General features: G+C 47.7%; 6 protein-coding genes across 6 annotated transcripts; 5 read left to right on the top strand and 1 right to left on the bottom strand.

Moving 5' to 3' along the window:
* Window positions 1-953: 953 nt before the first annotated feature.
* Window positions 954-1459, bottom strand: LAJ45_09880 (uncharacterized protein; the record flags this gene model as incomplete). Its single annotated transcript, XM_046119411.1, has 4 exons — window positions 954-968; window positions 1043-1047; window positions 1180-1281; window positions 1363-1459. The coding sequence occupies 4 exons, from the start codon at window positions 1457-1459 to the stop codon at window positions 954-956; spliced, it is 219 nt and encodes a 72-aa protein (XP_045967486.1).
* Window positions 1460-2974: 1515 nt separating this feature from the next.
* Window positions 2975-5776, top strand: LAJ45_09879 (uncharacterized protein; the record flags this gene model as incomplete). The annotated part of the gene is made up of 2 exons (XM_046119410.1): window positions 2975-4027; window positions 4091-5776. 2 exons carry the CDS (start codon window positions 2975-2977, stop codon window positions 5774-5776), a joined length of 2739 nt encoding a protein of 912 aa, XP_045967485.1.
* Window positions 5777-7825: 2049 nt separating this feature from the next.
* Window positions 7826-9894, top strand: LAJ45_09878 (uncharacterized protein; the record flags this gene model as incomplete). Its single annotated transcript, XM_046119409.1, has 8 exons — window positions 7826-7937; window positions 8036-8124; window positions 8188-8234; window positions 8322-9063; window positions 9126-9392; window positions 9454-9534; window positions 9602-9631; window positions 9691-9894. The coding sequence occupies 8 exons, from the start codon at window positions 7826-7828 to the stop codon at window positions 9892-9894; spliced, it is 1572 nt and encodes a 523-aa protein (XP_045967484.1).
* A 648-nt stretch (window positions 9895-10542) lies between these two features.
* LAJ45_09877 (uncharacterized protein) lies at window positions 10543-14402 on the top strand (the record flags this gene model as incomplete). Its single annotated transcript, XM_046119408.1, has 16 exons — window positions 10543-11435; window positions 11512-11613; window positions 12390-12410; window positions 12475-12533; window positions 12617-12645; window positions 12715-12783; window positions 12862-12872; window positions 12928-13018; window positions 13228-13275; window positions 13558-13570; window positions 13636-13704; window positions 13768-13783; window positions 13873-13911; window positions 13965-13997; window positions 14060-14176; window positions 14240-14402. 16 exons carry the CDS (start codon window positions 10543-10545, stop codon window positions 14400-14402), a joined length of 1773 nt encoding a protein of 590 aa, XP_045967483.1.
* A 5165-nt stretch (window positions 14403-19567) lies between these two features.
* LAJ45_09876 (uncharacterized protein) lies at window positions 19568-20269 on the top strand (the record flags this gene model as incomplete). Its single annotated transcript, XM_046119407.1, has 4 exons — window positions 19568-19644; window positions 19768-19790; window positions 19890-20087; window positions 20151-20269. The coding sequence occupies 4 exons, from the start codon at window positions 19568-19570 to the stop codon at window positions 20267-20269; spliced, it is 417 nt and encodes a 138-aa protein (XP_045967482.1).
* A 552-nt stretch (window positions 20270-20821) lies between these two features.
* On the top strand, window positions 20822-21841 carry LAJ45_09875 (uncharacterized protein; the record flags this gene model as incomplete). Its single annotated transcript, XM_046119406.1, has 1 exon — window positions 20822-21841. The coding sequence occupies one exon, from the start codon at window positions 20822-20824 to the stop codon at window positions 21839-21841; it is 1020 nt and encodes a 339-aa protein (XP_045967481.1).
* Window positions 21842-23063: the final 1222 nt, after the last annotated feature.

Genomic DNA, 23063 nt, shown 5'->3' with positions numbered 1-23063 from the left:
AAGGTATTAGATATGTACGGAAGAAATTGCCACATTAAGGTTTTACATCAGTTATTTTTATACTTTATGTATCAGAATACGCATATTCAAGTATCAATTGTCTACTCTATAGTTTTAGGCGAAAATAAGATGTTATCTAAGTTCACACGTCACATTGAAAAAGCACGAATATATTTCTAGTAAAGTGAATCTCCTTTAAATACCTCACTCAAGAAATTCCTTACGTGATAGACCCACGTTAATGTTTCCCGGTTCTATATATGAAGTAGTTCAAACCGATTCTAAAGACAGTTTCCGCAGTGCGGTTCAACTTGATTACAGACATATAAACTTTAGCGTTGAGATAAATGGATCACTCTCAAACATGATCATGACCAGGATTAACGCTTTTGAACTTGGTCCTTGCAGGGGCCCAAACAGGTGATCAGGAAAACTAGCCCTTATCCGGCCATTTTTCAAGAGTTCTAGGGCCAATATATTAATATGAATATCATCGGTCCCCTCAAGATCATATACATACCCTGAACGAAGTAAAGGGTTATGGGTGTATTGATCTTAGAGCTTATAACTACATCGCGCTCTAATTGGCTCCATGATCTATCCAGATTATCAACCATAACCCATGTTAACATAATATCAATATTCTAAATAGTAGATTTGAGACTGTGTAGCTCATGCATGCTCTCCTTACGAGAGTGGAGAAAACAAGAATTTCCCCAGCGATGCGGGTTCCTGACTGCAAGATAGGAGGCGGTTATCTACATGTAGAAACCAGTCAATCAGGGTCTTCATTCAAGGCTTACGACTGCTCCTGTGGGATAGGGTCAGCGTCCAGTGACGAGGTTTCTAGCAGCAACAGATTAACCTCAAACACTGGCGAAGCAAGATTGGATTGGTTGATTGGTTAATTATGTCGCCTTTGGTGGCAAGATTGATTGTTGGTTAATCCAATATTAAGCACATATATGCTTATTAGTGGTCAGTTCAGTCCCGCAGTTCAGTTCAATTCGATATCAATGAAAACCACTTCTGGATTACTTACTTGAGCTACACTCTCTAGAATAAATACTGCTTACTCCATTTAAATCTCCTTCGCGATATCTCCTCTCTTTGAGATTGGTAAGGCTAGGTTTAATGCAAATTCAACCTGTAGCAGATGAAACCCTAACCTCCATAGACCCTGCCAAGCTGAGAGGCTAAACATTCCCACCAGGGCCACACCCGGCCCCTTCCAGCCATGTTTCATTTTTCGTATGGGGCCCTTAAGATCCTTCTTAAGACCTAGATGTACACTCACGTAAGCGTAAGGCAATACTTGGGTATCTCGCTGTATGTATGTCCATGTCGGTGGGTGTCACGTACGCCCAAGGCCTGAGATGACATGGCGCCTGGGTAGAGTGCGCTTGTCATCGAGATTTGAGGAGTCTCCGTCAACTGGAATAGGTTCCCAATAACTCATATATTGTAGACTTGGAGGCTTAGTGCTGAAACCCAATGGAGTGGTTAACGTTTTAGAGATGACCACGGTACAGGGCGGAAAATATTAAGGCAAACAGGGTCCATGGATCCAGGATAGACCCTGGCCCGGTTTCCAAGATCAAGGGATAACAACCACCGTCCTGCGATTTGTGGATATCTTTGCCCAGGTGTGAATATTTTGAAGATAGATTTGGAATATCCAGACGATAACTGGATAGAAACGATACCTAGGCAAAGGCTCGCATGTGAGTTGCGGTTGTGCTGGCGGTTGCAGTTGTGGTTGTGCTGGTGGCAGGGCTGTGCCACACTCATGCTCAGCTGTACCATTGACACCGAACCCACCAATCTCCGGTAGGCATATTCCCACATACTGATTCGGCGAACCACACCGAGTGGGCGGTGTTTATTCTTATCCGATGCCGGCCGGCGAATAATACATTATCACAGGGCTATTTTGAGTGAAGAATATTTTCTATATCTATGGGTGGAGGGATTCAATTTTTTCAGGATGACCTTTTGCACACTGTTTGTTTGTAAAGTGCAGGCATAATACAACAGACGTACAGAAATAACCCACAACTTCGCGCACGCAGATTACGAAAGATACACGAGAGAGAACCTATATTACACAGACGAGTAAGTGCGCCCACGATATTTTTATCGATAACATGCAGAACGTAAGCTTAACTAAAGTCAGGATTCTAGTGTTAAAATCTCGGCCATATAACAATAACGAATAAAAAACGAAATCAACAACCTTCGCAACTTATAGGAACCTTCGAAGAGATTGATTTTGTGCATCGGATATAGGCAGCCATTAGCTCGATACCCTTACCACTTGTCCATCATGAATCACAGCCTCTCACTCGCTTCTCGCCAGGATACCGGCACAACCCGCTCTTCACATAAGAGACGTCATTCACTTTCCCGGTCCTTAGCAAAGGGAGGCCGTAGAATGTCTGGTTGGGTAGCTAAAGTATATTCCAGCAGTCCACGTCGTCTGCCTCCTCCAACCCCACTACCGCCTCTCCCGTCCAGGTATCCACAAAACCCTAGATTGAGCATACTTTCGTTTTCAACTCCAGCTTTTGGTGTGCACATTTTGCCTACACCTCCTCCATCACCACCAGTATCCGTAAACTCCTTAGAGACGGAATTTACAAAGTTTGAAATGGATAAAGGCAGAAAAACAAATGGTGCAGGTGACATGAATGAAAATTCATACGTGCCCGCAAGGGTGGATCTCATTCCAAGCATGATTTCTGCTGCATCAGAGCCACTTGCAAAGCCTTCAGGCCGGTTTGCAGGTCTGCAGTCACCTACATTGTTTCCATCTTTTAGTTTCTCTCAAACTTCACCAAAATCACATACGGTAAGCAATTCCCTGTTCCCAGGTACCATAGAATCTGACATCAAACATGTAATAAAGGAAAAACCAGCTTTTTTACCAACCCCACCTGAGTCACATGCTGGCTCTAGAGGTTCTACCCCACCAATGCTACCTCAGGAATTAGGGGGGCTCTCTCAAACCCCTAGTCCTCCACGTCCCAATACGGCACAAACTACAACCCCATCCTCCATCCCAGCATCTGACAGCCAAAATTTCCCTCGAACGCCCAGACGTTCTGCATCTGTCAATCTTGTTGATTCCTTTACTCTTATCGGCCGTCGGCGCCGTGCTGCCAACCCCGCCGTCCCCACAATCCCCCCTCTCACACTTACCATTTCACCGGCCATTACCACTACCCCTCCATCGAAGCCAAACGTTTTAAGGCGACGGTCTACTACATCTCCTATTGCCCCACCTGTTCCACCAAGACATCCAAGGGGTTTGGAAATTCCTATCACGGCTCAGAAGGTCACTGTTCCACACGTACTACCAGAGCTGCGTTTCTCGACGTCTCCGCTCATGCCATCACCTCTCAATATTACAGCAGCGTCCTCTCCTCTCAGAAGGGGAGGGTTGAGATCTCCCGGCTCACCAGTTAGAACAGGTGCAGTCAGAAGTTTGAAGATGGAAAGGAGAAGCTTACTTCTGCAGCCCTCTGAGCAGGAGAACAGGGTGTTCACTAGAGCAAACACTGAGAGGCTTCAATTGCAATCAGAGGAGGACGAGGAATCAAGTGCAGATGAACTACAGAGCAATTTTGCTCTGAAAGATATGGATCAAAACTTGGAGAGTTGGGATAGCTTTCCCGGAGTTCATGCAAGTGTGGAGCCTCCGTCTCCTACCTCTCCAGAAAGGAACTTTCCCACACGTTCATCTTCACTTTTATCTAGTCCTGTGACCCCAGATAGATTTGAAAGACCTGACGTACCGCCACATCTTCATATGGCTCGTGCTGCCCCAAGACAGGCAGTCCTAGTGCACATTGGGCGCGGTGTGATTGGGGTTCTCAAATCATCTCCTGATAGTGACCATGAAAGTCCTCAAGTGGCCACCGATTCACAATCTGTCATCTCAACCTGGACGATTGATGTTGAGGCTGCTTTTTCGAGCATTAGTGGCTTAGGCACCGGTGGTATTTGGCGCAAGATTGGTGTCTATGTAAGTTCTTGGGTTCTCCCTTCTCGATCCCTGCTTGAATCAAAGATACTAATATGAGTTCAGCTTGAGCCGTGGGATCTCGCCCGTCTTCTCAGGGTTTCAAAACGTGTCAAGAAATCCATTGAGCCGCTACTTTATGAGACAATTTGGCTGCGTCCCAACCCTCCACATGGATACTCCTTCTCATATTTAAGCCGCCTGTTGAAGTCCTTGAACAACAAGGCGAATAAACCAAAACTGCAGAAATGGACAAAGAATATTCGTCTTGGGATGGGCTTTGAAGAAAACCAAACTAGGCTGATGGATAACGGCCACTTTCTCCCGGAAGAAGCTATTCTTGGTGAAAATGGAAAGGTGACGATTAGTAGAAATCGTGTTAGTGAACTCATCGAAGATGAAGGTCTCGATAGTGACGGTGGGTTCAACGGAATCAACAGTTTCCTCGGCGATATCTTAGAGAGTACCCCGGGTCTGAAGACATTCTCCCTGGATTCCCCTGTCCCGATGAATAATGAGTCTCTCTTGGCTCTGGGTGGGATTAAATCCGTCACCACCATGAAGCTAAATCTCTCGCAACCAATGAGGAAGAAACGTCAACAACAGGGATCCAATACCCCCGATTGGGTAGCTTTGCCAAAGTACCGCCCAAGCATCCTCTTGCTCTGCAATCTCCCGCTTGTGGAGCTACGATTAAACAATCTTCCCACCAGAGGTGGAACATATTGGTTACAAGTCTGGAGTACCATTATATCCATGTCTGATACCCTCCGTATCCTTGAGCTTGCAATGCCACATATTGATCAAAAGCGTTATGGTCAATTATTTGACTCCTACCACCGTGTTTCCAACCCCCCTAATTCGGCAGAGGATATCAAGACTCCTCCGATCCTCGACTGGAAGGTCTATAAACAAGCAATGTCGCCGTTAATGCAAGATCGCAAAAAGAAGTTGAAATTACACACTCTTCAGCTTACCGGCTTTATAGTTGATACAGAGTTCATCAGCAATGAGATTGAGCCCGGCTGTCTTAAAACACTCGAACTCATAGGTTGTATGGAACATAGCAAGTTCAAATTCACCAAGGAGTGCTGGAAGGGCCTTGAGGTGTTCAGGTCCAGTGGACTAGGGTTCATTGAAGTTACCATTAATGCACTCTTCACCATCCCCGGTGGGAACAAGAAGGAGCTTACTTTCCTGACTGACACCCGTGAGCGCTGTGAGCCTATTCCTCTGGGCAAGTTGCGTACAGTCGTTCTAAACGCCTTTCCGTTTTATAGCCACAAGATCGAGAAACTAGGCTTGAAGGAACAGTGGGTCCTCAACACCGATGATCTCAACAAGATATTCGCAGATGTACACAACGGCGGAGAAGGCTTTACAGAGCTTGGCCTTGCCCTGATTAATACCCCTGTTGCCTGGCGAATCTTCCTCAATGGCCTTAGACGCTGCAAGAATATCCGCAGAGTCCAGGTACTCAATGGCTTCTTCCATGACGAAAACAGCGGCTACAGAGGAAACGTCCAAGACGGCGGCCCCAGAAGACGTGTTTATGACGACGCCTTGATCATCGCGAAGAACTTCTTCGAGGCACATGCAGAAGGACTCCCGATCCAGCTAGATGGTATCATCATTGCGGTCAGTCAGTGTGCTTGGAGAATTGAGCGTATGGGAGGGAAGTGGGGAATTGTTCGTATTCGTGGGCTCTTGAAGAGATCTGCGGTTGGGTGTGAGGAGCTTCAATTTGTGTAGGTGGAGGCTTCACATCAAGTTTTTTTTTTCTTTTTTCTTTTCTTTTTTCTTTTCTTTTCTTTTTCTTTTTTTTCTCTTCTCATTTCCAAGCTACTCAAGCTTCTCATTTCCAAGCTACTCAAGTAAACACCACAATCTTTCTGGGGAAATGGCTATATTTTTCTTCCTTGCTAGCCTTTTATGTATGTTTTTGTTTCATTTAGAATGGCGCATGGGTTTTATAGGGGTTCATATGGGGGCATATGCGGTGTTTTCTTTACAGGTGTTGGTCACCTTTTTTCTTTTGTGCATTTTTTTTTTAGATTTAGCGGGTGCTCCATAGGTATAGCCTATTACTTCTCTTGGAAGAAGTATATCTGTCTGTATTATCAGCAGCGCCAAGAGTGGCACATTTCTAGCTTGCTATAATTTGATTCGCACTGATGTCTTTGATATCAAATATATAAACCGATTAAATTTCTTCTCGAGGCCACAATCTTGAACCCAGACAGACCCGCGCGAAAACCTAAATGGCACACGTGTACACGCTTAAGCGCAATATGTAACTACTCAACAACGCTCTATCACCTAGGAAAATCATGCAATTAATGAATTAAACAAGAAAAAAAGAAGAAAAAAAAAGAGCGTTAACTACATGTATATACCTACAACAAAATTGCATGTCTTCATCAATCACCCAAGTCGATCTTCAAGTACGTATATCATTGAACCTGAGCAACGGCCAACCTGATTAGCGCCTTATGAAGTTGGCTTGAAGACGGGCTAACTGACTACATACATGTATCTTCAAGCAATATACCAATATACCTAGAAGTACTCCATTGCTTTACACCTCTATCCATCCCCAAAGATTCGCTCTCAGGGCTGTTTCATATCTAATTAATTCCCGTCTCAACAGGGACGTGGAAACTGCTGCCCATCAAGGCCGAGGAAGAATCCGCCCACATCAAGATCAAGGAGGGAGCAGCCCGTCTGAAAGCAGAACAAGAAGCCGAACCCGCTCGTATCAAGGCCGAAGAAGAGGCAGCTCGTATCAAGACAGCTCGTATCATGGCCGAGGCCCGAGGAAGGGGAATCCGCCCGTATCAACAACAGGGAGGAAGCTGCCCGTATCAAGGCTGAAGAGGAGGAAGCCGCGCCATATCTTGTGTTCAAAAATGTATGAAATCATAGAATTCAGGGTTAGGGCCGCCCAGATGGATCTTTGGTTGATAGGTATACCCATCCTATTGATGGTATCTAACTAACTATCGATGAAAGGAGTTTAGGAGCTAGATTTTCAATCTGGACCAGAACGCTTCACCATGGCGACTCGCGGCTTTCCGCCCGTTCTGTCCACCATAAATCACATTACTCCGTTCCACATTATTGGGGTTTGGATACCTGAAAGGCCGCTTACTAAATTTTATTGCACCAAATTCCACCTAAATTCCCACGGAGTCGTCCAATGACGTCATGGTTCTTCGAGAGCCAATGATCGCGGGTCATTAATTAAGGTCGGTTAGGGTTAGGTTTTCGCGTTACCTTCTCTGCCAGTGAGCTGCCCGACTTTCAAGCCCTCATCTCATATCGATTCTCCATACTGGGCGAATATTAACAGAGACAGCAGACAGTCTAATTACATACATACATCCATGTAATCATACTCCATATTACCAGGTTCTCCGCCATGCATCAATCTGATTACTTGGTGTAGAGCATTATTAGAGGCTTATATAATCACCAGATTGGCGTCGTGGAATAATTAATTACTATCTAGATAACTATCACGCCTTTCTCTGTACGTATGACTGGCCACTCTGTAGCACATCGGACTCTATCACCTTTCCGACGCACTGGCAGAGATAGCAAACATCCTCAAAATAACCCACATATATACTCGCATGTATGGCTATACTGCGCCACGCGGCACAGCCTCCCTCACTCACTGAATGAAATAATGACATACCTACAATACAGAAGTTGATATAAAACCACCAATACAGAATTCAACACGGATTCCTAGTGTCACTGGTTATTCTCTCTGTTTCCCGCTTCTGAACGAAAAAAATGCCAAATCCAATGAAAACCAGCGGTTTCACAAAAGTTGTCTACACCTCCGGCGCATCGCCGATGGAGGAGGATAAGGCGGTGATTAAGGACTATACGTTTGAGTGGGACGGTATGTTTTCAATCCGCCAATTTGTCCCCGCTTTCTGTTTTATGAATATGGACGTAGGACTGACGAGACCCCGCGGTTTGTTTTGTCCAATGAGGTAGAGAAGGGAGTAGTAAAGAGGCTGGTGGTGTTTTATAGACATTTCCAGGACGCGGCGGTGCTGAGTGCGTTTTTTAAGGAAGAATCAGAGGTACTAACACATATATTTACGACCCCATACAATTGATTTTCAGAAACTGACACCTCCCACTAGAAACTCCAAAAAGGCGAATCCGCTCCCGCCCCCACAATCCGCAAAATGTCCGTTCCCCCCCCCCAATATCCAACCCCACCCCGAAAAATCCCGCCATTGACTCGACCCTAACACAATATCTGTTGTACCCACAGGCTAGTAGACCGTCAATGGGCCGTTGAAGCCGCCAAAACCGCCTTCTTCGACGGATTTGGCGTCTACAACCTCATTACCTGCATCACGGGCAAGCGCGGTCCCACGCTGCGGCGCAAAGACTCCAACGAAGTGACCCAACGGCGGAAGCTACACACCATCGACTCGCGCCTCGACGTCAGCGCGAACTGTTCAAACTTCGTGTGTTCGCAGGACAGCGGGGGCTTTGCCGGCGACCTGTATGCCGTTTTTGATACGTTTGTACTGGACGACCGCGTGCCGACAATTTCAGTGAGGAGGCCGGTGGGGAAGCGTATGGTGACACTGGATTCATACGGGGAAGGCGAAAGGAAGGACCAGACAAAGGGGTCAGAACGGGAGCGGACTGAGTGGGAGGAGACGGAGTTAGGGGTTTATAAGACGTTTGCGGAGGAGCTGGTGGCGAGTGCGCCGTCGGTGAAGGACGTGTTGCGGCAGACCAAGTCGTTCTGGATCCCGTACTCGATATCGGAAGATAGTCGGATTGCAAAGACGATAGTACTGTTTACGACGGATGTGGAGCGGTCGTGGCAGACGTTCGATGTGTCGACGGACGATGAGGTGAAGAACTTCGTAGGTATTCAGAATAAGCAGCAGGCGTTTGATTTTGTGGGCGGGCAGATGCTATTTAGGTTTTTGAGTAATGAGATAGCATCGAAGTGGGCAGAGGTAATCTCGGCGTGTGAAGAGCATGTTATATCGCTAGTACGTTATATCTTCCTACATTACCAGCTAAGTATATCGAGCTAAAGAAGGCGGGGATGTAGAAAGCTCGAGTGATTGCGGAGACCACCGCAGAACTCGCCCAGAAGATTTGGGAAGGAGAGGTCTTTTGGAAATATCTGGACCAGACAATCGACAAACAGATTGAAGTCCTGGATATGTTTTGTAGTGAGCTGCAGGCTGGGGAGGGAAGGAATTCACTCATCAATTTGGAGGATGAGGATATGAGATGGATACGAGATCAGTTTCTGAGATTGAAGCGACAGATTGTGCAGAACTTGGTTGAGCCGACGCATACGAATTTGCAAATGGTGAGCGCGGGATGGCACTTTGTGGGTGCATGTATTTACTGATCATTTACGTGGCGGGTAGCTTTTTACTATTGCGTCTCTTCGAGAGGCGCAAACGGCAAATGCATATGGAGCATCGATGAACCGTCTCAGCTGGGTAACAGTAAGTGAAAACACCCCCAAGGTCCGAATTCTTATACCAGTGGTACTAATGCTCATATCCGTCCTAGTTCATATTTCTACCTCTCACCTTCCTAACGGTACGCCTAGTTAATCCTACTCACGAACGAAAACTCCAACTAACACATATATAACGCAGGGTGTTTTTGGAATGAATGTCGACACCTTCAACAACCACCCATCAATCGTATGGTACATAGTTGGGATAATTCCCCTCCTAATCCTCGTGTTTTTGGCGTGGTTGCTTATTCGACGATTCCTGCTGGTTGATCAAAACCAAAGCAAAAACCGTGCAATATTCCAACCATGGCGCATCATTCGACGAGACGGAAGCTTCGCTTAAGCTTGTGGTTGATAGGACGCTCAGGAAACAGGGGGTTGCATGTAGAGTGATATTTTATGATCCTTCGGTGTAACAATATTCATATCGTATAGCGTTGAGGAGTTCGTTTGATTTAACGATCTGTGATAAATAATGCGCTCAAAGGATTCAGAACAAGCCCAACTATCGTCACACCCGTCAGCTGTTAACTATCCGACGGGCGTTTCTCAATTAATTGCACCGGCCCAGGGCAGTATTTAGGTTGACCATGCCCAGCCAAGACACCAGCACGCTTGGGGTTAACGGAGATAACCAAACCACCGATAAGATGTGCGGGCAGATTCTCGCCGACCACCCTACTAGCAGTGTGGAGATAGTACAAAATCCGGCTCCCGCCTTTTCCAGGGGAGACACATATTTCAAGATCTGATCGTCAGTTAGGTAGATACGTAGGTAGCCTCTTACGTAGTTGTGATTGTGAAGGGGAAAAAAAAGGGCGAGACCTCTCTGGAATACTTAAACCGCGACCCTTCTCATGAGCTTCAAATCCTCAAATCCAACTCTTTCATCTCCAATCTTCATAAGCACTGAATAGTAACTTAAACAAAGAGCCCAGACACCCTCTCCTCGCTTCATACCCATAAATTCCCAATATCTAATCATCACAAAATGTCAAACATCACAGAAATATTTCTCCAAAGCCTCCCCCTCCCATATCCCTCCTACCCGTTCGACGACAAGACCGTCATCGTCACCGGCTCCAACACTGGCCTCGGCCGCGAAGCCGCCCGCCACTTTGTCCGCCTCGGCGCCGCCCGCGTCATCCTCGCCGTGCGCAACCTCGAAAAAGGCGAATCCGCCAAGTCCTTCATCGTCTCCACCACCGACTGCAACCCCGCCGCCATCGAGGTCTGGAAACTCGACATGAGCTCCTTCGCGGGCACGAACGAGTTCATCGAGCGGGCGCTAGCGCTCCCGAAACTAGACGTCGTGGTGCTGAATGCGGCCATCGCAACCAATGGTTGGCGAGTGACGGAGGACGGGTGGGAGTCGACGCTGCAGGTGAATGTGCTTTCGACGGCGCTGCTAGCGCTGCGACTATTGCCGAAGATGGTGCGGTCGGGGAGGGAGAACCCGGGGTGGAGGCCGCACCTGGTGATTGTTGCGTCGGAGGTGCATCGGTGGGGGTCTGTGGCGGCGCAGTATAACACCTGGCCCACGCAGGCTGAGAAGGGCATCTTGGCCCATATCAATGATAGAGCAAAGACGGAGAAAGATATGGGGGCGCGGTATCCGCTGTCGAAGCTGCTGGATGTTTATCTAACGAGGGAGATTGCGAAGATCACGCCGGTGAATGAGGGCGGGAAGCCGGCGGTAGTGGTGAATACGTTGAATCCGGGGTTTTGCTATTCGGAGCTGGCGAGGGAGCTGGGGTTGGGAATGAGGGTGTTGCAGATGTTCTTTGCGAGGCCGACGGAGAAGGGGAGTAGGACGTTGGTGGATGCAGCGTGTAAGGGGCCGAGGAGCCATGGAGGCTACTTGAGTAACTGTGAGATTGAGACGTAAGTTGTTTGTCTGTTTCGTTATGTGATTGCAATTGTGAAAGCGGGTTGTGCTAATATAATTGTTGCAATATAGGCCAGCGGATTGGGTGACGAGTGAGAATGGACAGGCGACGCAGAAGAGGTTCTGGAACGAGGTTCTGGATGTCCTAGAGCCAGTGTCGCCGGGGTTGAAGAAGTCAGTTCAAGAGCTGAAGTAGTAGGAGAGGATGAGGGGAGGAGGAGGGGGAGGAGACGTTGGCTTTGTAATAGCTCATAATTTTAAAGTTATATCGGCACGTACAATACAGATGCTCACTTCTGCTTTATGCATGTCAGACTTTAGCATCGCGCATCACATGACCAGCACTATAGTTACTCTGGATCCCAATGTACCTGCAGCCAATAAAACTCCGATTCGGAGATCTGCATCTGGGATATTGGAGACTGGAATGGAGACTAGTCCCACATTGTTAAACCAGAGTATTTTCTCATCTGATTGATAAACCCGCCAAAGGTGACCGCCAAGCCTCGGGTGAACACCAGAAGATTTGAATGGTTTGAAGATCAAGATAATTATATATCTCCAATGGATGCTATGTGGAGAGATAATAGGCCTACGGAAGGTGTCCTGGGTAATTTAATGCCACGTTGAGATATGTTGTGCTGAAGAAATACCAAGGCCGGCGCTCGACCGGGACAATATCATCCCGCCAGACTGCTAACGACCTCCATGAAGAGTGGAGGTTTGAGCTCTGCTCAAATTCTGTCGTTTGAAAGAGACATAGCTAACGGTGAATGTCAGCCTATAATTCGAATGTGTGGAGGAAACAAACGTCAGTTGTGAGGACGATATAAAGTGCTCGAGTCTGGAATAAGCTTTGGGTGGTACGTACCGAGTCTTCATGAAAGCCGCGCTCAGTGTAATGCGAATGACTTGAGGAACCCTTCTATCCATCAAGATATACCAGCTAGTCTGGTATATCTGTTTCACTTGTACGTGCCGAGTGCCCTCTCTAGCTATGAATACAGTGTTGCTAATATGTATTGAAATCGGTAGTCTCGTGATCTATCCTTACACTTCATTTACAAACATGTACTCAAAAGTTCAGATAACTCGTGAGCTTAACTACGCAAACCCGCAAAAACCTTTACCTCCCCTAATCCTATAGCAAGCACTAACACCGGTGCTCAATGCAAAGCAGCCCCGAACACCCCTCACATACTTCCAGTGGACTAGCATCAGGACGGACTGGAGCCCTATCTCCCATTGAGCCCAAATCCCGCCCGAGACATTGAGCGGCCGAGTGTCGCTCCATCACCAAGCACTTGCCACCATCGTCCCGCAAAGGAAACAAAAGGATTCTTGGTATCTTGAACCACTTCCCCTTTGTCCATCAAACTCAATTCGTTGGAGGTGTACAACTTATGAAATTGGTGTGTTTAGATACGGATAAGGTCCTAGGCTCTCCATTCATCTATCTCGAGCTTTCTCCTGCTTATATTCCTACAGGGCAGCGATGTTGCATTTAAATTTTCCGGCCGTCAAACATTGTTTCTTTTTCTCTCCAGTCGAGCGGGCCCCACCACTTGACATGTCCCAGGTTTGTATCCAAGGTACACGATTAGTGGTTTGGCTGCAGGAGACTCCTTGTGCTGTCACGTTACTTTGATTCGGACACGCCACATATATACTACCCCGCCTCCGCCTCCCGCCCCGAAGGTCGGAATTACTAGTCGGCAACGACACTATCAGCTACCATTTATTGACAGAATTAAAATTAAGCTTTGAATGCTAATAAGCATCTTACAGATGCGTTTCTTTTTGTATGCCGTTAATCCGAAAAGACTCGCAACTAAGGTCCGTTCCCTACAGTCACATGGGAGCAACAACCACCCCCTCACCCATCTCTCCAGCATTCTCAAAGCCTGAAAATAACCTCCTCTGAAATTTCTATTATGAGAAAATCGTTTTGGCCGCGCGTCTTGGAAATGACTTTTCGCCGTTGCTCATGAGGTATCACTCGGAATCTCATTCTGTCGGTCGCCAACACACAAATCGTCTATGGTGCGAGAGTGCTTAAAGGGCAACACCGCCAACCCTGTTCACACCAGTTCGGTAAGATAGCCCTTACAGTCATAGAGTCGAGTTCAAGGTGAGGCTCATCAATGTTTGCTCCTCGGAGCCAATAAAGAATTAGCTGAAGTTGTGTACGTACAGGGTTGTCAAGGATTCCCTCTACTCCTTCTCGCACCATAGCTATCCCACTTACGAGTAATAAGGCTAGGTGTGAGAAAGAGCGTCGAAGGCAATAGCTTTAATTACCTCTTCGCCTTTACATGCGGGTAACAGATTGTTTATGGAATACGTACGTATACGCACATAGATTCTGAAGCTTCCTACGTTTCGAAGAAGATTCGGCGGTAATATCTATGAGCCGCGCGCTGATGACAATAGCATCAAGAAGAAAGAAGAAACTTGTGCCTACAGCATTGGGTAGCTTAACTTGGGCTGAGGCTGTGGCTAGAGAATATTTTACAGGACATAAGCGCCAGAGTTGGCGCCTGTGTTTCTCAAACCGAGTGATTATCTATGGATCCTGTCACAGGTACCAGAATTGGGTCCAATCTTACTGCAGGTCAAGGAAAGACAGAACTCGATCGATACTTTACGAAGATAAGCTTGACGTTGTCAGTCTCAGTCTTTCCTCGTCGGCAGTTCTACAGGAAGGCTCGATCAAACCTCAGGAAGCGGCTCACATGTAGGTACAGCGAACATCATCATCATCATCGCTTCAACCTTAGATAACCAACTTCAGCCTTAGATATCCAAGACAGCAACTACTCCACTCCCCCTCCAATCCCAGGTACCCCAAGATCACAATCGCGACATTCGCTTCCTCACGTTCAATCACTCGCTTCCAACACGGCTCATCCCGCATGGTTTCCCACCGCTTTAGGAACACCAGTTTCCGATCACTCCATTGACGACACCACCTGGCTTTTTCTGGAACCCCCGACAACACATTGTCGATGTCTCAGTTCAGCTACGCCGCATCCGGTACTCGTACCGACGGGGTTAGGGCTGCATGACGACCCCTCCATGCCGCTTTGGGAAACTGAGACAGCCCTTGAGGGGTTTGCGATAAGCCTTACTTGTACCCTACATACACACAGACAGACAGCGGAAGTATCTGTATCGTGGAGTATCGTTCCTGCAAATAGTGTTCGCCAGAATATGTTGCTCTGCCAGCCCTGCCAGCCCGCGCAGAGACAGGAAAAATTTTCATTGTCCTCAGTGGGAAAAAGTTTGTCGGCTCGGGTTCATGTAGGTAGAGTACACATATGAACACGGATTGACGCGAGATCTGATTTGTGGGCTCTTGAAGCCGTCTTCTGGGGAGGGTTGTTCTTTGGAGATGCGTTGTAAGTAGTGTTGACGCGTGTTTTCGTTAATACATATTCTCGGGAAGTGAATGAATCCTCGGCGTCTAGATGAGGTTTAGAGTACCGATAACCCTAACCCTACTGTGGGTAATGGCAAATTGTGCCGGATCCGAGTGCTAGGTTGTGATTGAAACAAACAACTGCGTGGGGGTAAATAAACAAACACCTGACATTGCCTGTAGAGCCGACGGAGGATCGGATGGGTTTTCTTCCCGGAGTCGTCAGCATTTGACTTCACCGGTGATTATACAGTGATTGCAATCTCCCCGCCATCTATTCACAACCAACGAAGTGTTTTCCGATATATGGTATCACGATCGAAGCAGTAGCTAGCTAGCCAGCGAGAAATGTTTCACTCATTAAATTTCCATTACGAGATACCACATCTCCATGTAAATTATCAGGATCCTCACAGGCGCTCCCACTACATTGATTGTAGCTAGCTGTCTACTGTAGTAGCGTCGTGGGAGGTCAGAATAACCTAATACCCAACCGAAGGTCCCGCTCGCTAGCTACCTCGGATTTGCCCGGTCTCGGCTATTCGGGGTCGGCATGGCTGGCCATGGTCAACGTCAGCTCTCAGAGACCGGGGGTTGGGGGGGGGGGGGGGTTGCGGGTGAGACATGTCGGCGGTGGCTGCTCCGTGTGTTGCATAACTAGGTACATGTCAGTCCGGTTTTTATGCATACATGTACTAGGTAGGCTTTATATGTAACCAGCTAGCTGGCCATACAGCTACTCTACATAGTACCTACATACTCTACTGAAAACTACGGCTGCTGGGTGGACAGTTAGGCGAAAGACTAATTGGCGGTGTGGCATGTGAAGCCGATTGACGGGAATGAGGGTTTGGAATCTAGATATTGGATTGTAATGTTTCAGTACATACATGTACTCTAGATACAGTAATGGCTTTAAAATTTCCCTAGCTAGTACAGTCGCAACTCGATATGCCAAGTTGCCAAGAACAAAGAAATGCGGGATAACAAATTGGTCTTGCAGTAAGAAAAGTAATACCCCTACACAGAGAATCCCATACAGGGCAGCATTGAGTTCTGGCATACCGAGTTGCGACTGTAGTTTTTTTTCTCGAATTCCTAGATTCTAATTAGCACCTATCTAGCTGGCAGGATCCAGGCGCCCTGATTGGCTAGAGGGCTCTGTGTCAGTTATATAGGCGGCGTCTATAGGGCCGTAATATTTCATTTATGATGATGTGGTACAATGCAATCGTGTTAACCAATTAACCGTGGCCGCGGGGGATGTGGTGATAGATTGCAGGATTGGCGCGTGGGTACTGGTGATCGATCGTGGTGGTGTTGTTGGAGGTACTTTGTGCGAATGTACTCTACCTACCGGCTTGTAGGGCGTGTGTATCTGGATCTGGTAGGTAATGGATATCACAAACTCTGCCCGCGGGGGGGATGGTTTTTTGTCTCTGGCTGGATAAGGGAGGAGAGCGCTAGCTCCATGTAGACAATCCCAATTAATCGCATCTCACCTCCAGGTGCGCCATTGATCCTGCATTCTCTACGAACCCAGGTTCGTGCTCTCAGGCCTCTAGCTCTCTCTATCGGGTTTCTACCTAGGTACTTTACCTACCGAGCCTACCATAGCATACCGGGGTTCTTCATACCTGCTCATAATATTCCCAGGTCATGAAGGGAAAAAGTGCAGTTCTGAGACTGGGATCAATAACCGCCCAAGACAAATCAGCTCCAAGGTTCCTCCCATCGGCCCCGAGTATGTGGACTTGCGAGAGAGATGGAGGTAATGAGAGGGTTTAACATGTTCATTGTGCAATTTTGTTTTTCGGACATTGGATGGAATCGTTTGGTTTAATGAGTTCTCAAGCTTTTGGATCTAGACTGGGGATGGATGGAGATGGATGGAGATGGAGATGTATGGGATGGATGGGCCCGTAGTGCTAGCTAGTAGAGCAGTGGTAGTGGGTTAGGGTTCATGAATAACCCGCATTGGGAACTGTGCTACTAGAGTAGCTAGCTCGCCGCAGACGTGCAGTGGAAACTTTATTTGAGCCTCTCTACTAGAAGCACAGTGACCAGAAGGGGGGTGAATCCAATAGAGATCGATCTCGGATCCCACACGGCTAGCGAACGAATCCATCCACCAACCAACCAACCAACGTCAGCAGTGAGATTTTTTTTGTTTCCTCGGCTTCTAATGTACACAAGCATTGTAAGCTCCCCGGTCCCCCCTTTTGCGGAAGTACGGCTAGATATCGACAATAGCTAGCTAGGCGTCACGGTGTTTTGCGAGGCGATTGACACAGTGGAAAACAAAACAGAGATTGGGGGTTATTTTCAGCCAAGGCTATGCTGGGCGGATGGTAGCTACTGCTGAAGTTGCAATTGTTGGAGGCGGTGAGAGTGGCACTGCACTTCAACTCAGTACACATGAGCTCTCATGATAACGTCTATGGATTCGACACAGAATGAACCCAGATCCTGAGAGCGGCCACCACGCGCGCGTGGGCCCTCGAGCTCTCATTCTAGCTTCTAGAAAAGAAAATGTGAATGCGTTGCCAAGTATTGGTTTAGACTTTTAATGAGGCAGGGCCCAGCTTTCGAAACAAAAGTGTTTGGGAATTGCTTAAATTTCAGTCCCGACACTAGCTGAGAGCTCACCGACCCAATCACTACTTGTCAAAATTATAGCATGTGGCTTCTACGAAGGTAAAGTTTCCCCTTTGTTTCCCTCCCACCTTCCACTTTCCCCTATCGGCGGCCCCCTCTCCCCTCCCCTCATACTGATAAAACGCCCCGCGCAAGCTAGCCTACCCGCGCGATTGGTTCATGGTTCATGTCATAGATTAAAAAGTTATGTTAAACCGAGCGCCCCCTTCTCCCTACCTACTCTACCGTAATCCCGGTTTTTTTCCTTCACATGCGGGTAATAACCTTTTTTTCTCTTTCCCTCCCAGCAAATAAGGCTTGATCGCTGGGGAGTGAGTGAGTAATCCTTGAACCCTTCAACTGTCGCTCAGGGCATGTTATGCAGCGAACGATCCCCCACGATTGGAGAGTTAGACCCCCCGGGGGTGATTACTTACAGATGTAGGTACTCGCCGTTTACATACATACAGGTGGTTATGTAGACAGCATTCCGGATTCCGGTGCCGGGATTAAGCGCTTTGATCATGAGATCTCACCCTGTGAAGTGGGAGGAATTGGAAAGAGGGAGTTTGGGAGGTGAGATTTTTGATACACACGGCTCTTTGGATATCTGACGGATGAACGTTAACGGCGGCGAGCGGACGGGTAGGGAGGGACATGTAAGTCCAACGCATGCCAATCTACATACTACATGTAACTCAAAGTGACCAAAGAAACAAAAGAAGACATAAAACGGTAGAGTTAACGATGATGCTATAGTACATAAGTTACCTACATTGAGTATACGTACTCTGCTCTACTCCTATCCAAAGTACGGTAGGCAACGGGCAACTATTATACTCTGTTGCGTTAAACCACCATCTACCCCGCCCTTCGTTTCATGACAAGCCATCATCAATAAAATCCAGGACCGACGTGGCAAATAGCTTACCCCTGTGCCCTAGAAACGAACCAGTTAGGAAAGCCTTACGAACTTCTCTACCCCTTCAAACAGTTGGCCAGGGTTTCCCCCCTTATCCCTTATCGGTCGGAGAGTATCATCATAACGCCTACATACACCTTCTCTTTTGTCCCGCGAACGAGCGCTGAGGAGGGAAGGCATGTACAGGAGGAAGAAGAAAGGAAGGAAGCAATAAGGAATGATCATATTCATGAATAGATTGAAAAACGGAAAAGCGCTCCACACGTGTGCGTTACCAACTTCCTTTGGTACCAGGAAAAGCTCCTGACTGGTTCCTTGTCTGCTGTTGCCACGCCTTTTTCGCTAGGGAAAGTTGGCGGCGGTAGTACCTGACTGTCCCTGGCTCGGCGTCTGGATCTGATAAGCCGTCCCATCGTGCTGCCACTCGTCATTGCGCGTACCTGCAGCTGGACGGCACAGCCTGTTCGCTTGTCGGTGAAATATTCAGCAGATGTTTTCCGTGTGGCTTGGCCGCGGGGAATTAATCCACTTGTAGCTAGCGGTCAGACTCATATCAGCTGGAGTGACTTTGTGGCAGTAAAGCCTGTTTAAAAGTTGCTTGTGAGCAATGGAATCGTATCTACAGCGGGAGAAGGAGGATATGGTGGTCGTCGTGGTGAAAGAACTTGGTCCATAACTACGACGGCGACGACGACGACGGACAGAAATGGATTCCAAAGTAGAGCATGTATCCTTTACCGAGAAAGGACAGCAGCTGAGGTACAGAAAAGGACCTTTCCTGCCCTTCATCCTCGGTTCCATCACTCGGTTGCTAGCGTGGACACCCCTTACTCGCGCACACTTCGTAAGACTTCTCACTACTGCAGTCTCTTCTGCTGCTCTACGTTTCATGATGGCCTCAACTCGGCCCAAAAAAAATCAAAAAGCAACGTGAAGGTAAGGGTAAGTTGGGGGTTTCACGACACTAGTGGTGACTTGTTGTGCTTATTCGGGTGCTGATTGGATCACCCAGTTTACCGCCAAGCGCTCATCCTATCTAAAAAGTCAAGCTTCAGGCATCGAGTACGTATTTAGTCTGTGCGTGGTTTAGTTGGGTCAAAAAGTAGGTACATCTTGAACAAGTACCGGGGATGTGTCCTTGTGTACCAATGACATCTACGATCAATCTCGGCGCGAAAGAGATGGAGGAATGGGCGGAACGAATGTCTCTCCATGATGAATTCAGGTTAGCAGACTGCCGACCCCTCATCATCATAGATACATATACTAATTGAGGAATTATCTACACCCAATGAGGTATTTTTAGCTAATCGTCAATTATTTTTTGAGTATCTCGAGTCGGCAAAAGAATAGAATATGCAGCTTACCTATGTAGGTACTCTACCAGCTATTTTTTCGAGATATTTACACATCAAAGAAGTGCATGTTAGGTATATTCTAGAAGTATTGATCTACTGGTATACTCTACAGCACCTGAATATTTCCCTTCGCCACTATTCTTGCAACTGAGCTTGTCCCTCCGCCACTATTTGCACGTACTTTATTTGACCATTACCGAGATTCCGCCTCTCGGAACCGAGCCGTTGGAGGAAAGCAGGCACGCAGCAGTCACTCTGCCATCTGCCTACTGCCGCGGCATGGGTTGCCCTTTTCACTCACGTATTCTTAGTTGAGTGCCGGTCTGCAATTCTCATTGGCGATGGAAACCCTAACCCCAAAAATGGTGTGCAGCGCTCTGCAGAAGGTGTCCGCTTTCGTACGACCGCGCGCTTGCCCGAAACTGCACACCCAAAGGTCCAGCCCTGATGTCCTATTGGTGTACCTGGTTCCTATCAAGGATGCAGCATTAGGACGATCGCCACACGGACAAACCAGAGGACAGAAAATTTTCCTGCGGCCAGTATCCTTGAACTGATGGGCAGGGGTCCATTCTTGGGTTTTCCAGGCTGTCAACGTTCTTTGCTAGCTTATTGGATACACCATGTGAAGGAAATATGGGCGAGCTAACTAGGTAGTCCTTAGTAGAGGTAGTGCCGAAACCTGAATCTTGGGCGGAGTCCTTCTACTGATATAAGACCCCTTCTTTCACCCCGATTCTGGTTTTTTTTATTCCACATCAGCCAGCATCCACAGCAAGCAAGTCTTCCACTGTCTTTCAGTTACTTTCGTTCTTTCACTCACTAAGCTTCTTTTCTCGAAACGACTGGGTCGTTCATTTGAATTTGTTTCCAAACACCCATCAACCATTCTTTTTGGATACCTTAAAAAACAAATTCAGTTATCTATAACCTTTTTTGGTCTTACAAATAAGCCTTAACACTTCAGAAGTACCGGTACTCTTCACGCTAGCTCCCAACAAATAACAACCTTTTTCGACAATACTCTCAACCAACTTCACAAAAATGTCTCCCTCATTCGCAACCATTTTCTGCGCTATCCTCCCCCTCTTCAGCATTGCCAATGCTCACATGAAGATGACCGACCCCGCGCCAATCCGTCTGCCAGAGAACACGTTCGCTGTCACCAAGGACTACGACTACACCTCCCCTCTTTCCGACTCCGGCTCCGACTACCCTTGCAAGGGCTACGCCTCTCTCCTCGACACTGCCGAGGGTGGTTCTGTCGCTACCTATGCTGCTGGATCCTCGCAATCAGTGACTATTGCCGGTGGTGCTAACCACAATGGTGGATCTTGCCAGCTCTCAATCTCTGAGGACGGCGGTTCAACTTTCAAGGTCATCCAATCTTACATTGGAAACTGCCCTGTTTCGGGGACATCCTCACTCTCATACACTATCCCAGCGGATACCAAGAGTGGAAAGGTCCTCTTGGCTTGGTCTTGGTTCAACAGGACTGGTAACAGGGAGATGTACATGAACTGCGCTGCTGTCACTGTCACTGGTGGTGGATCCGGTCTCTCAGCCTACCCAGATATCTTCACTGCCAACATTGGAAACGGATGCACAACCGTCGAGGGAACTGACGTGGAGTTCCCCAACCCAGGCTCTGCTATCACCACCGGCTCCGGTGCCAACCCTGGCGCTCCTGTCGGTTCTTGCGGTAGCTCTGGCTCTGGTTCCGGCTCCGGCTCCGGCTCCGGATCTGGATCTGGATCTGAATCATCAGTTGCCGCTACTCCTACTGCCGCTACATCCACCGCCGCCGCCGCTACCTCCGTCGCCGCTACCTCAACTGTCAGGCTTCCTTCAAGCTACCCAAGCTACCCCGGTGCTCCTGGCAAGACCAAGACCGCTTCCGTCCCCGAGGCCTCTCCTTCCGACACCACCGGCGAGGAGGGTGTCATTGGCAACACCGAGTGCAAGAGATCCGTCCGTTACACCCGCGCGCTCCCTGTCCAGGTTCCTTCCGGATGCCAGTGCTCTTGCGAGAACAACAAGCCCGTCCCTGTCTGCGGTGCTTAAATATTTCTCTCTTTCTCTCTCATACACACTCCTTTAGAGCTTCTTCATCTTCTTGTTCAACTTTTTTGTGAAACAATTCTTTTGGGTGTATTATTACAATTTTTTTTTTGGGGGGGGGGGCGGGCCAGCTGAGCTGAGCTGGCGGTACTTCTTGATGTACAGACCTTTTTTTTCTCTTCTTTTGTCCTTTTTTGTATTTTGCTTTCTTTTGTTAGTGTGGACTTGACTTTTTTGGGAGGGGGTGCTTGGTTGGTCGTGTGTGTTAATAGACCGGCTGGAATATATATTACCATTCAAAAATGACTTCTTTTTGCTCAAAGTGATTCTTGAACTATACGGTGATCTGTGACCATCATGACTTGCAAATTAACTCTAAACTGATCCTCGCGAGAACTTACTTACTACCTGCTACCTGCTCCATCTGGATCATGAGCCGAGTGGGGTAGTATCAGGGGGAGCTGGGGCGGGGCGGGGCCCGGGGGGGGGGTGGGCGGGGAGAAGGTAGGTGGGTTTGGTAGTTGCTAATTAGGAACCACTCAGTAGAAAAACCCAAATACGTATACGACGAAACAGAAAAATACCAGACGAGACGAGACGACATTGGTGCAGTTCAGTGCGGGGGATGGAACCCTGTCTATGGAGTACAATAATAGCATCTGATTACTAATCCCCAACTAGTTGCTAGTGTGCGCGCTACAGTCACTGGGTATCACTCGGTCAGCTCGGCGCTTGGCAGGTGGATCCGACACCGTGGAACGCAGGGTATGTGATTTGGTTGTTATTACGGATGCGGGAGTGCGGCACATGGGGTGTGTTTTTGGGTTGGTGTTGCATTCACGAGTTGGCGTGTTGGGGGTTTGGAGGTTGGGATTGGGGATTTGGAGACTGGTGAATATGTGGTCTATGGTCTGTGGAGTGTTTTTTTTTTTTTTTGGTTTTGGGGCCTCGCCTGTTAAGTAGGAACACTCATAAGTTAGGAAGATTGAAGACTGAAATATTGGGCAGTGGAAGTATGGTAAGTTAGGAGATAGGTATGTATATTAGAAATTATAAGTTACTATGAGCTATCCGTATATATAGAGACTCGTATGGTATGGATCATGCTGACGAAACGGAAACTCCAGCTGGACACATGGCAAAAAATGGGAATCGAATCACAAAACCACTCAAAGAAAGGCAAGAAAGAAAACACACCACGAAACACCGAGACCACGAAAAACAA

The sequence above is a fragment of the Morchella importuna genome, assembly GCF_003444635.1.
Source record: "Morchella importuna strain M04M26 chromosome Unknown Morimp01GS039, whole genome shotgun sequence".
NCBI lineage: Eukaryota > Fungi > Ascomycota > Pezizomycetes > Pezizales > Morchellaceae > Morchella > Morchella importuna.
This window is presented reverse-complemented; position numbering and strand designations above follow the sequence as displayed.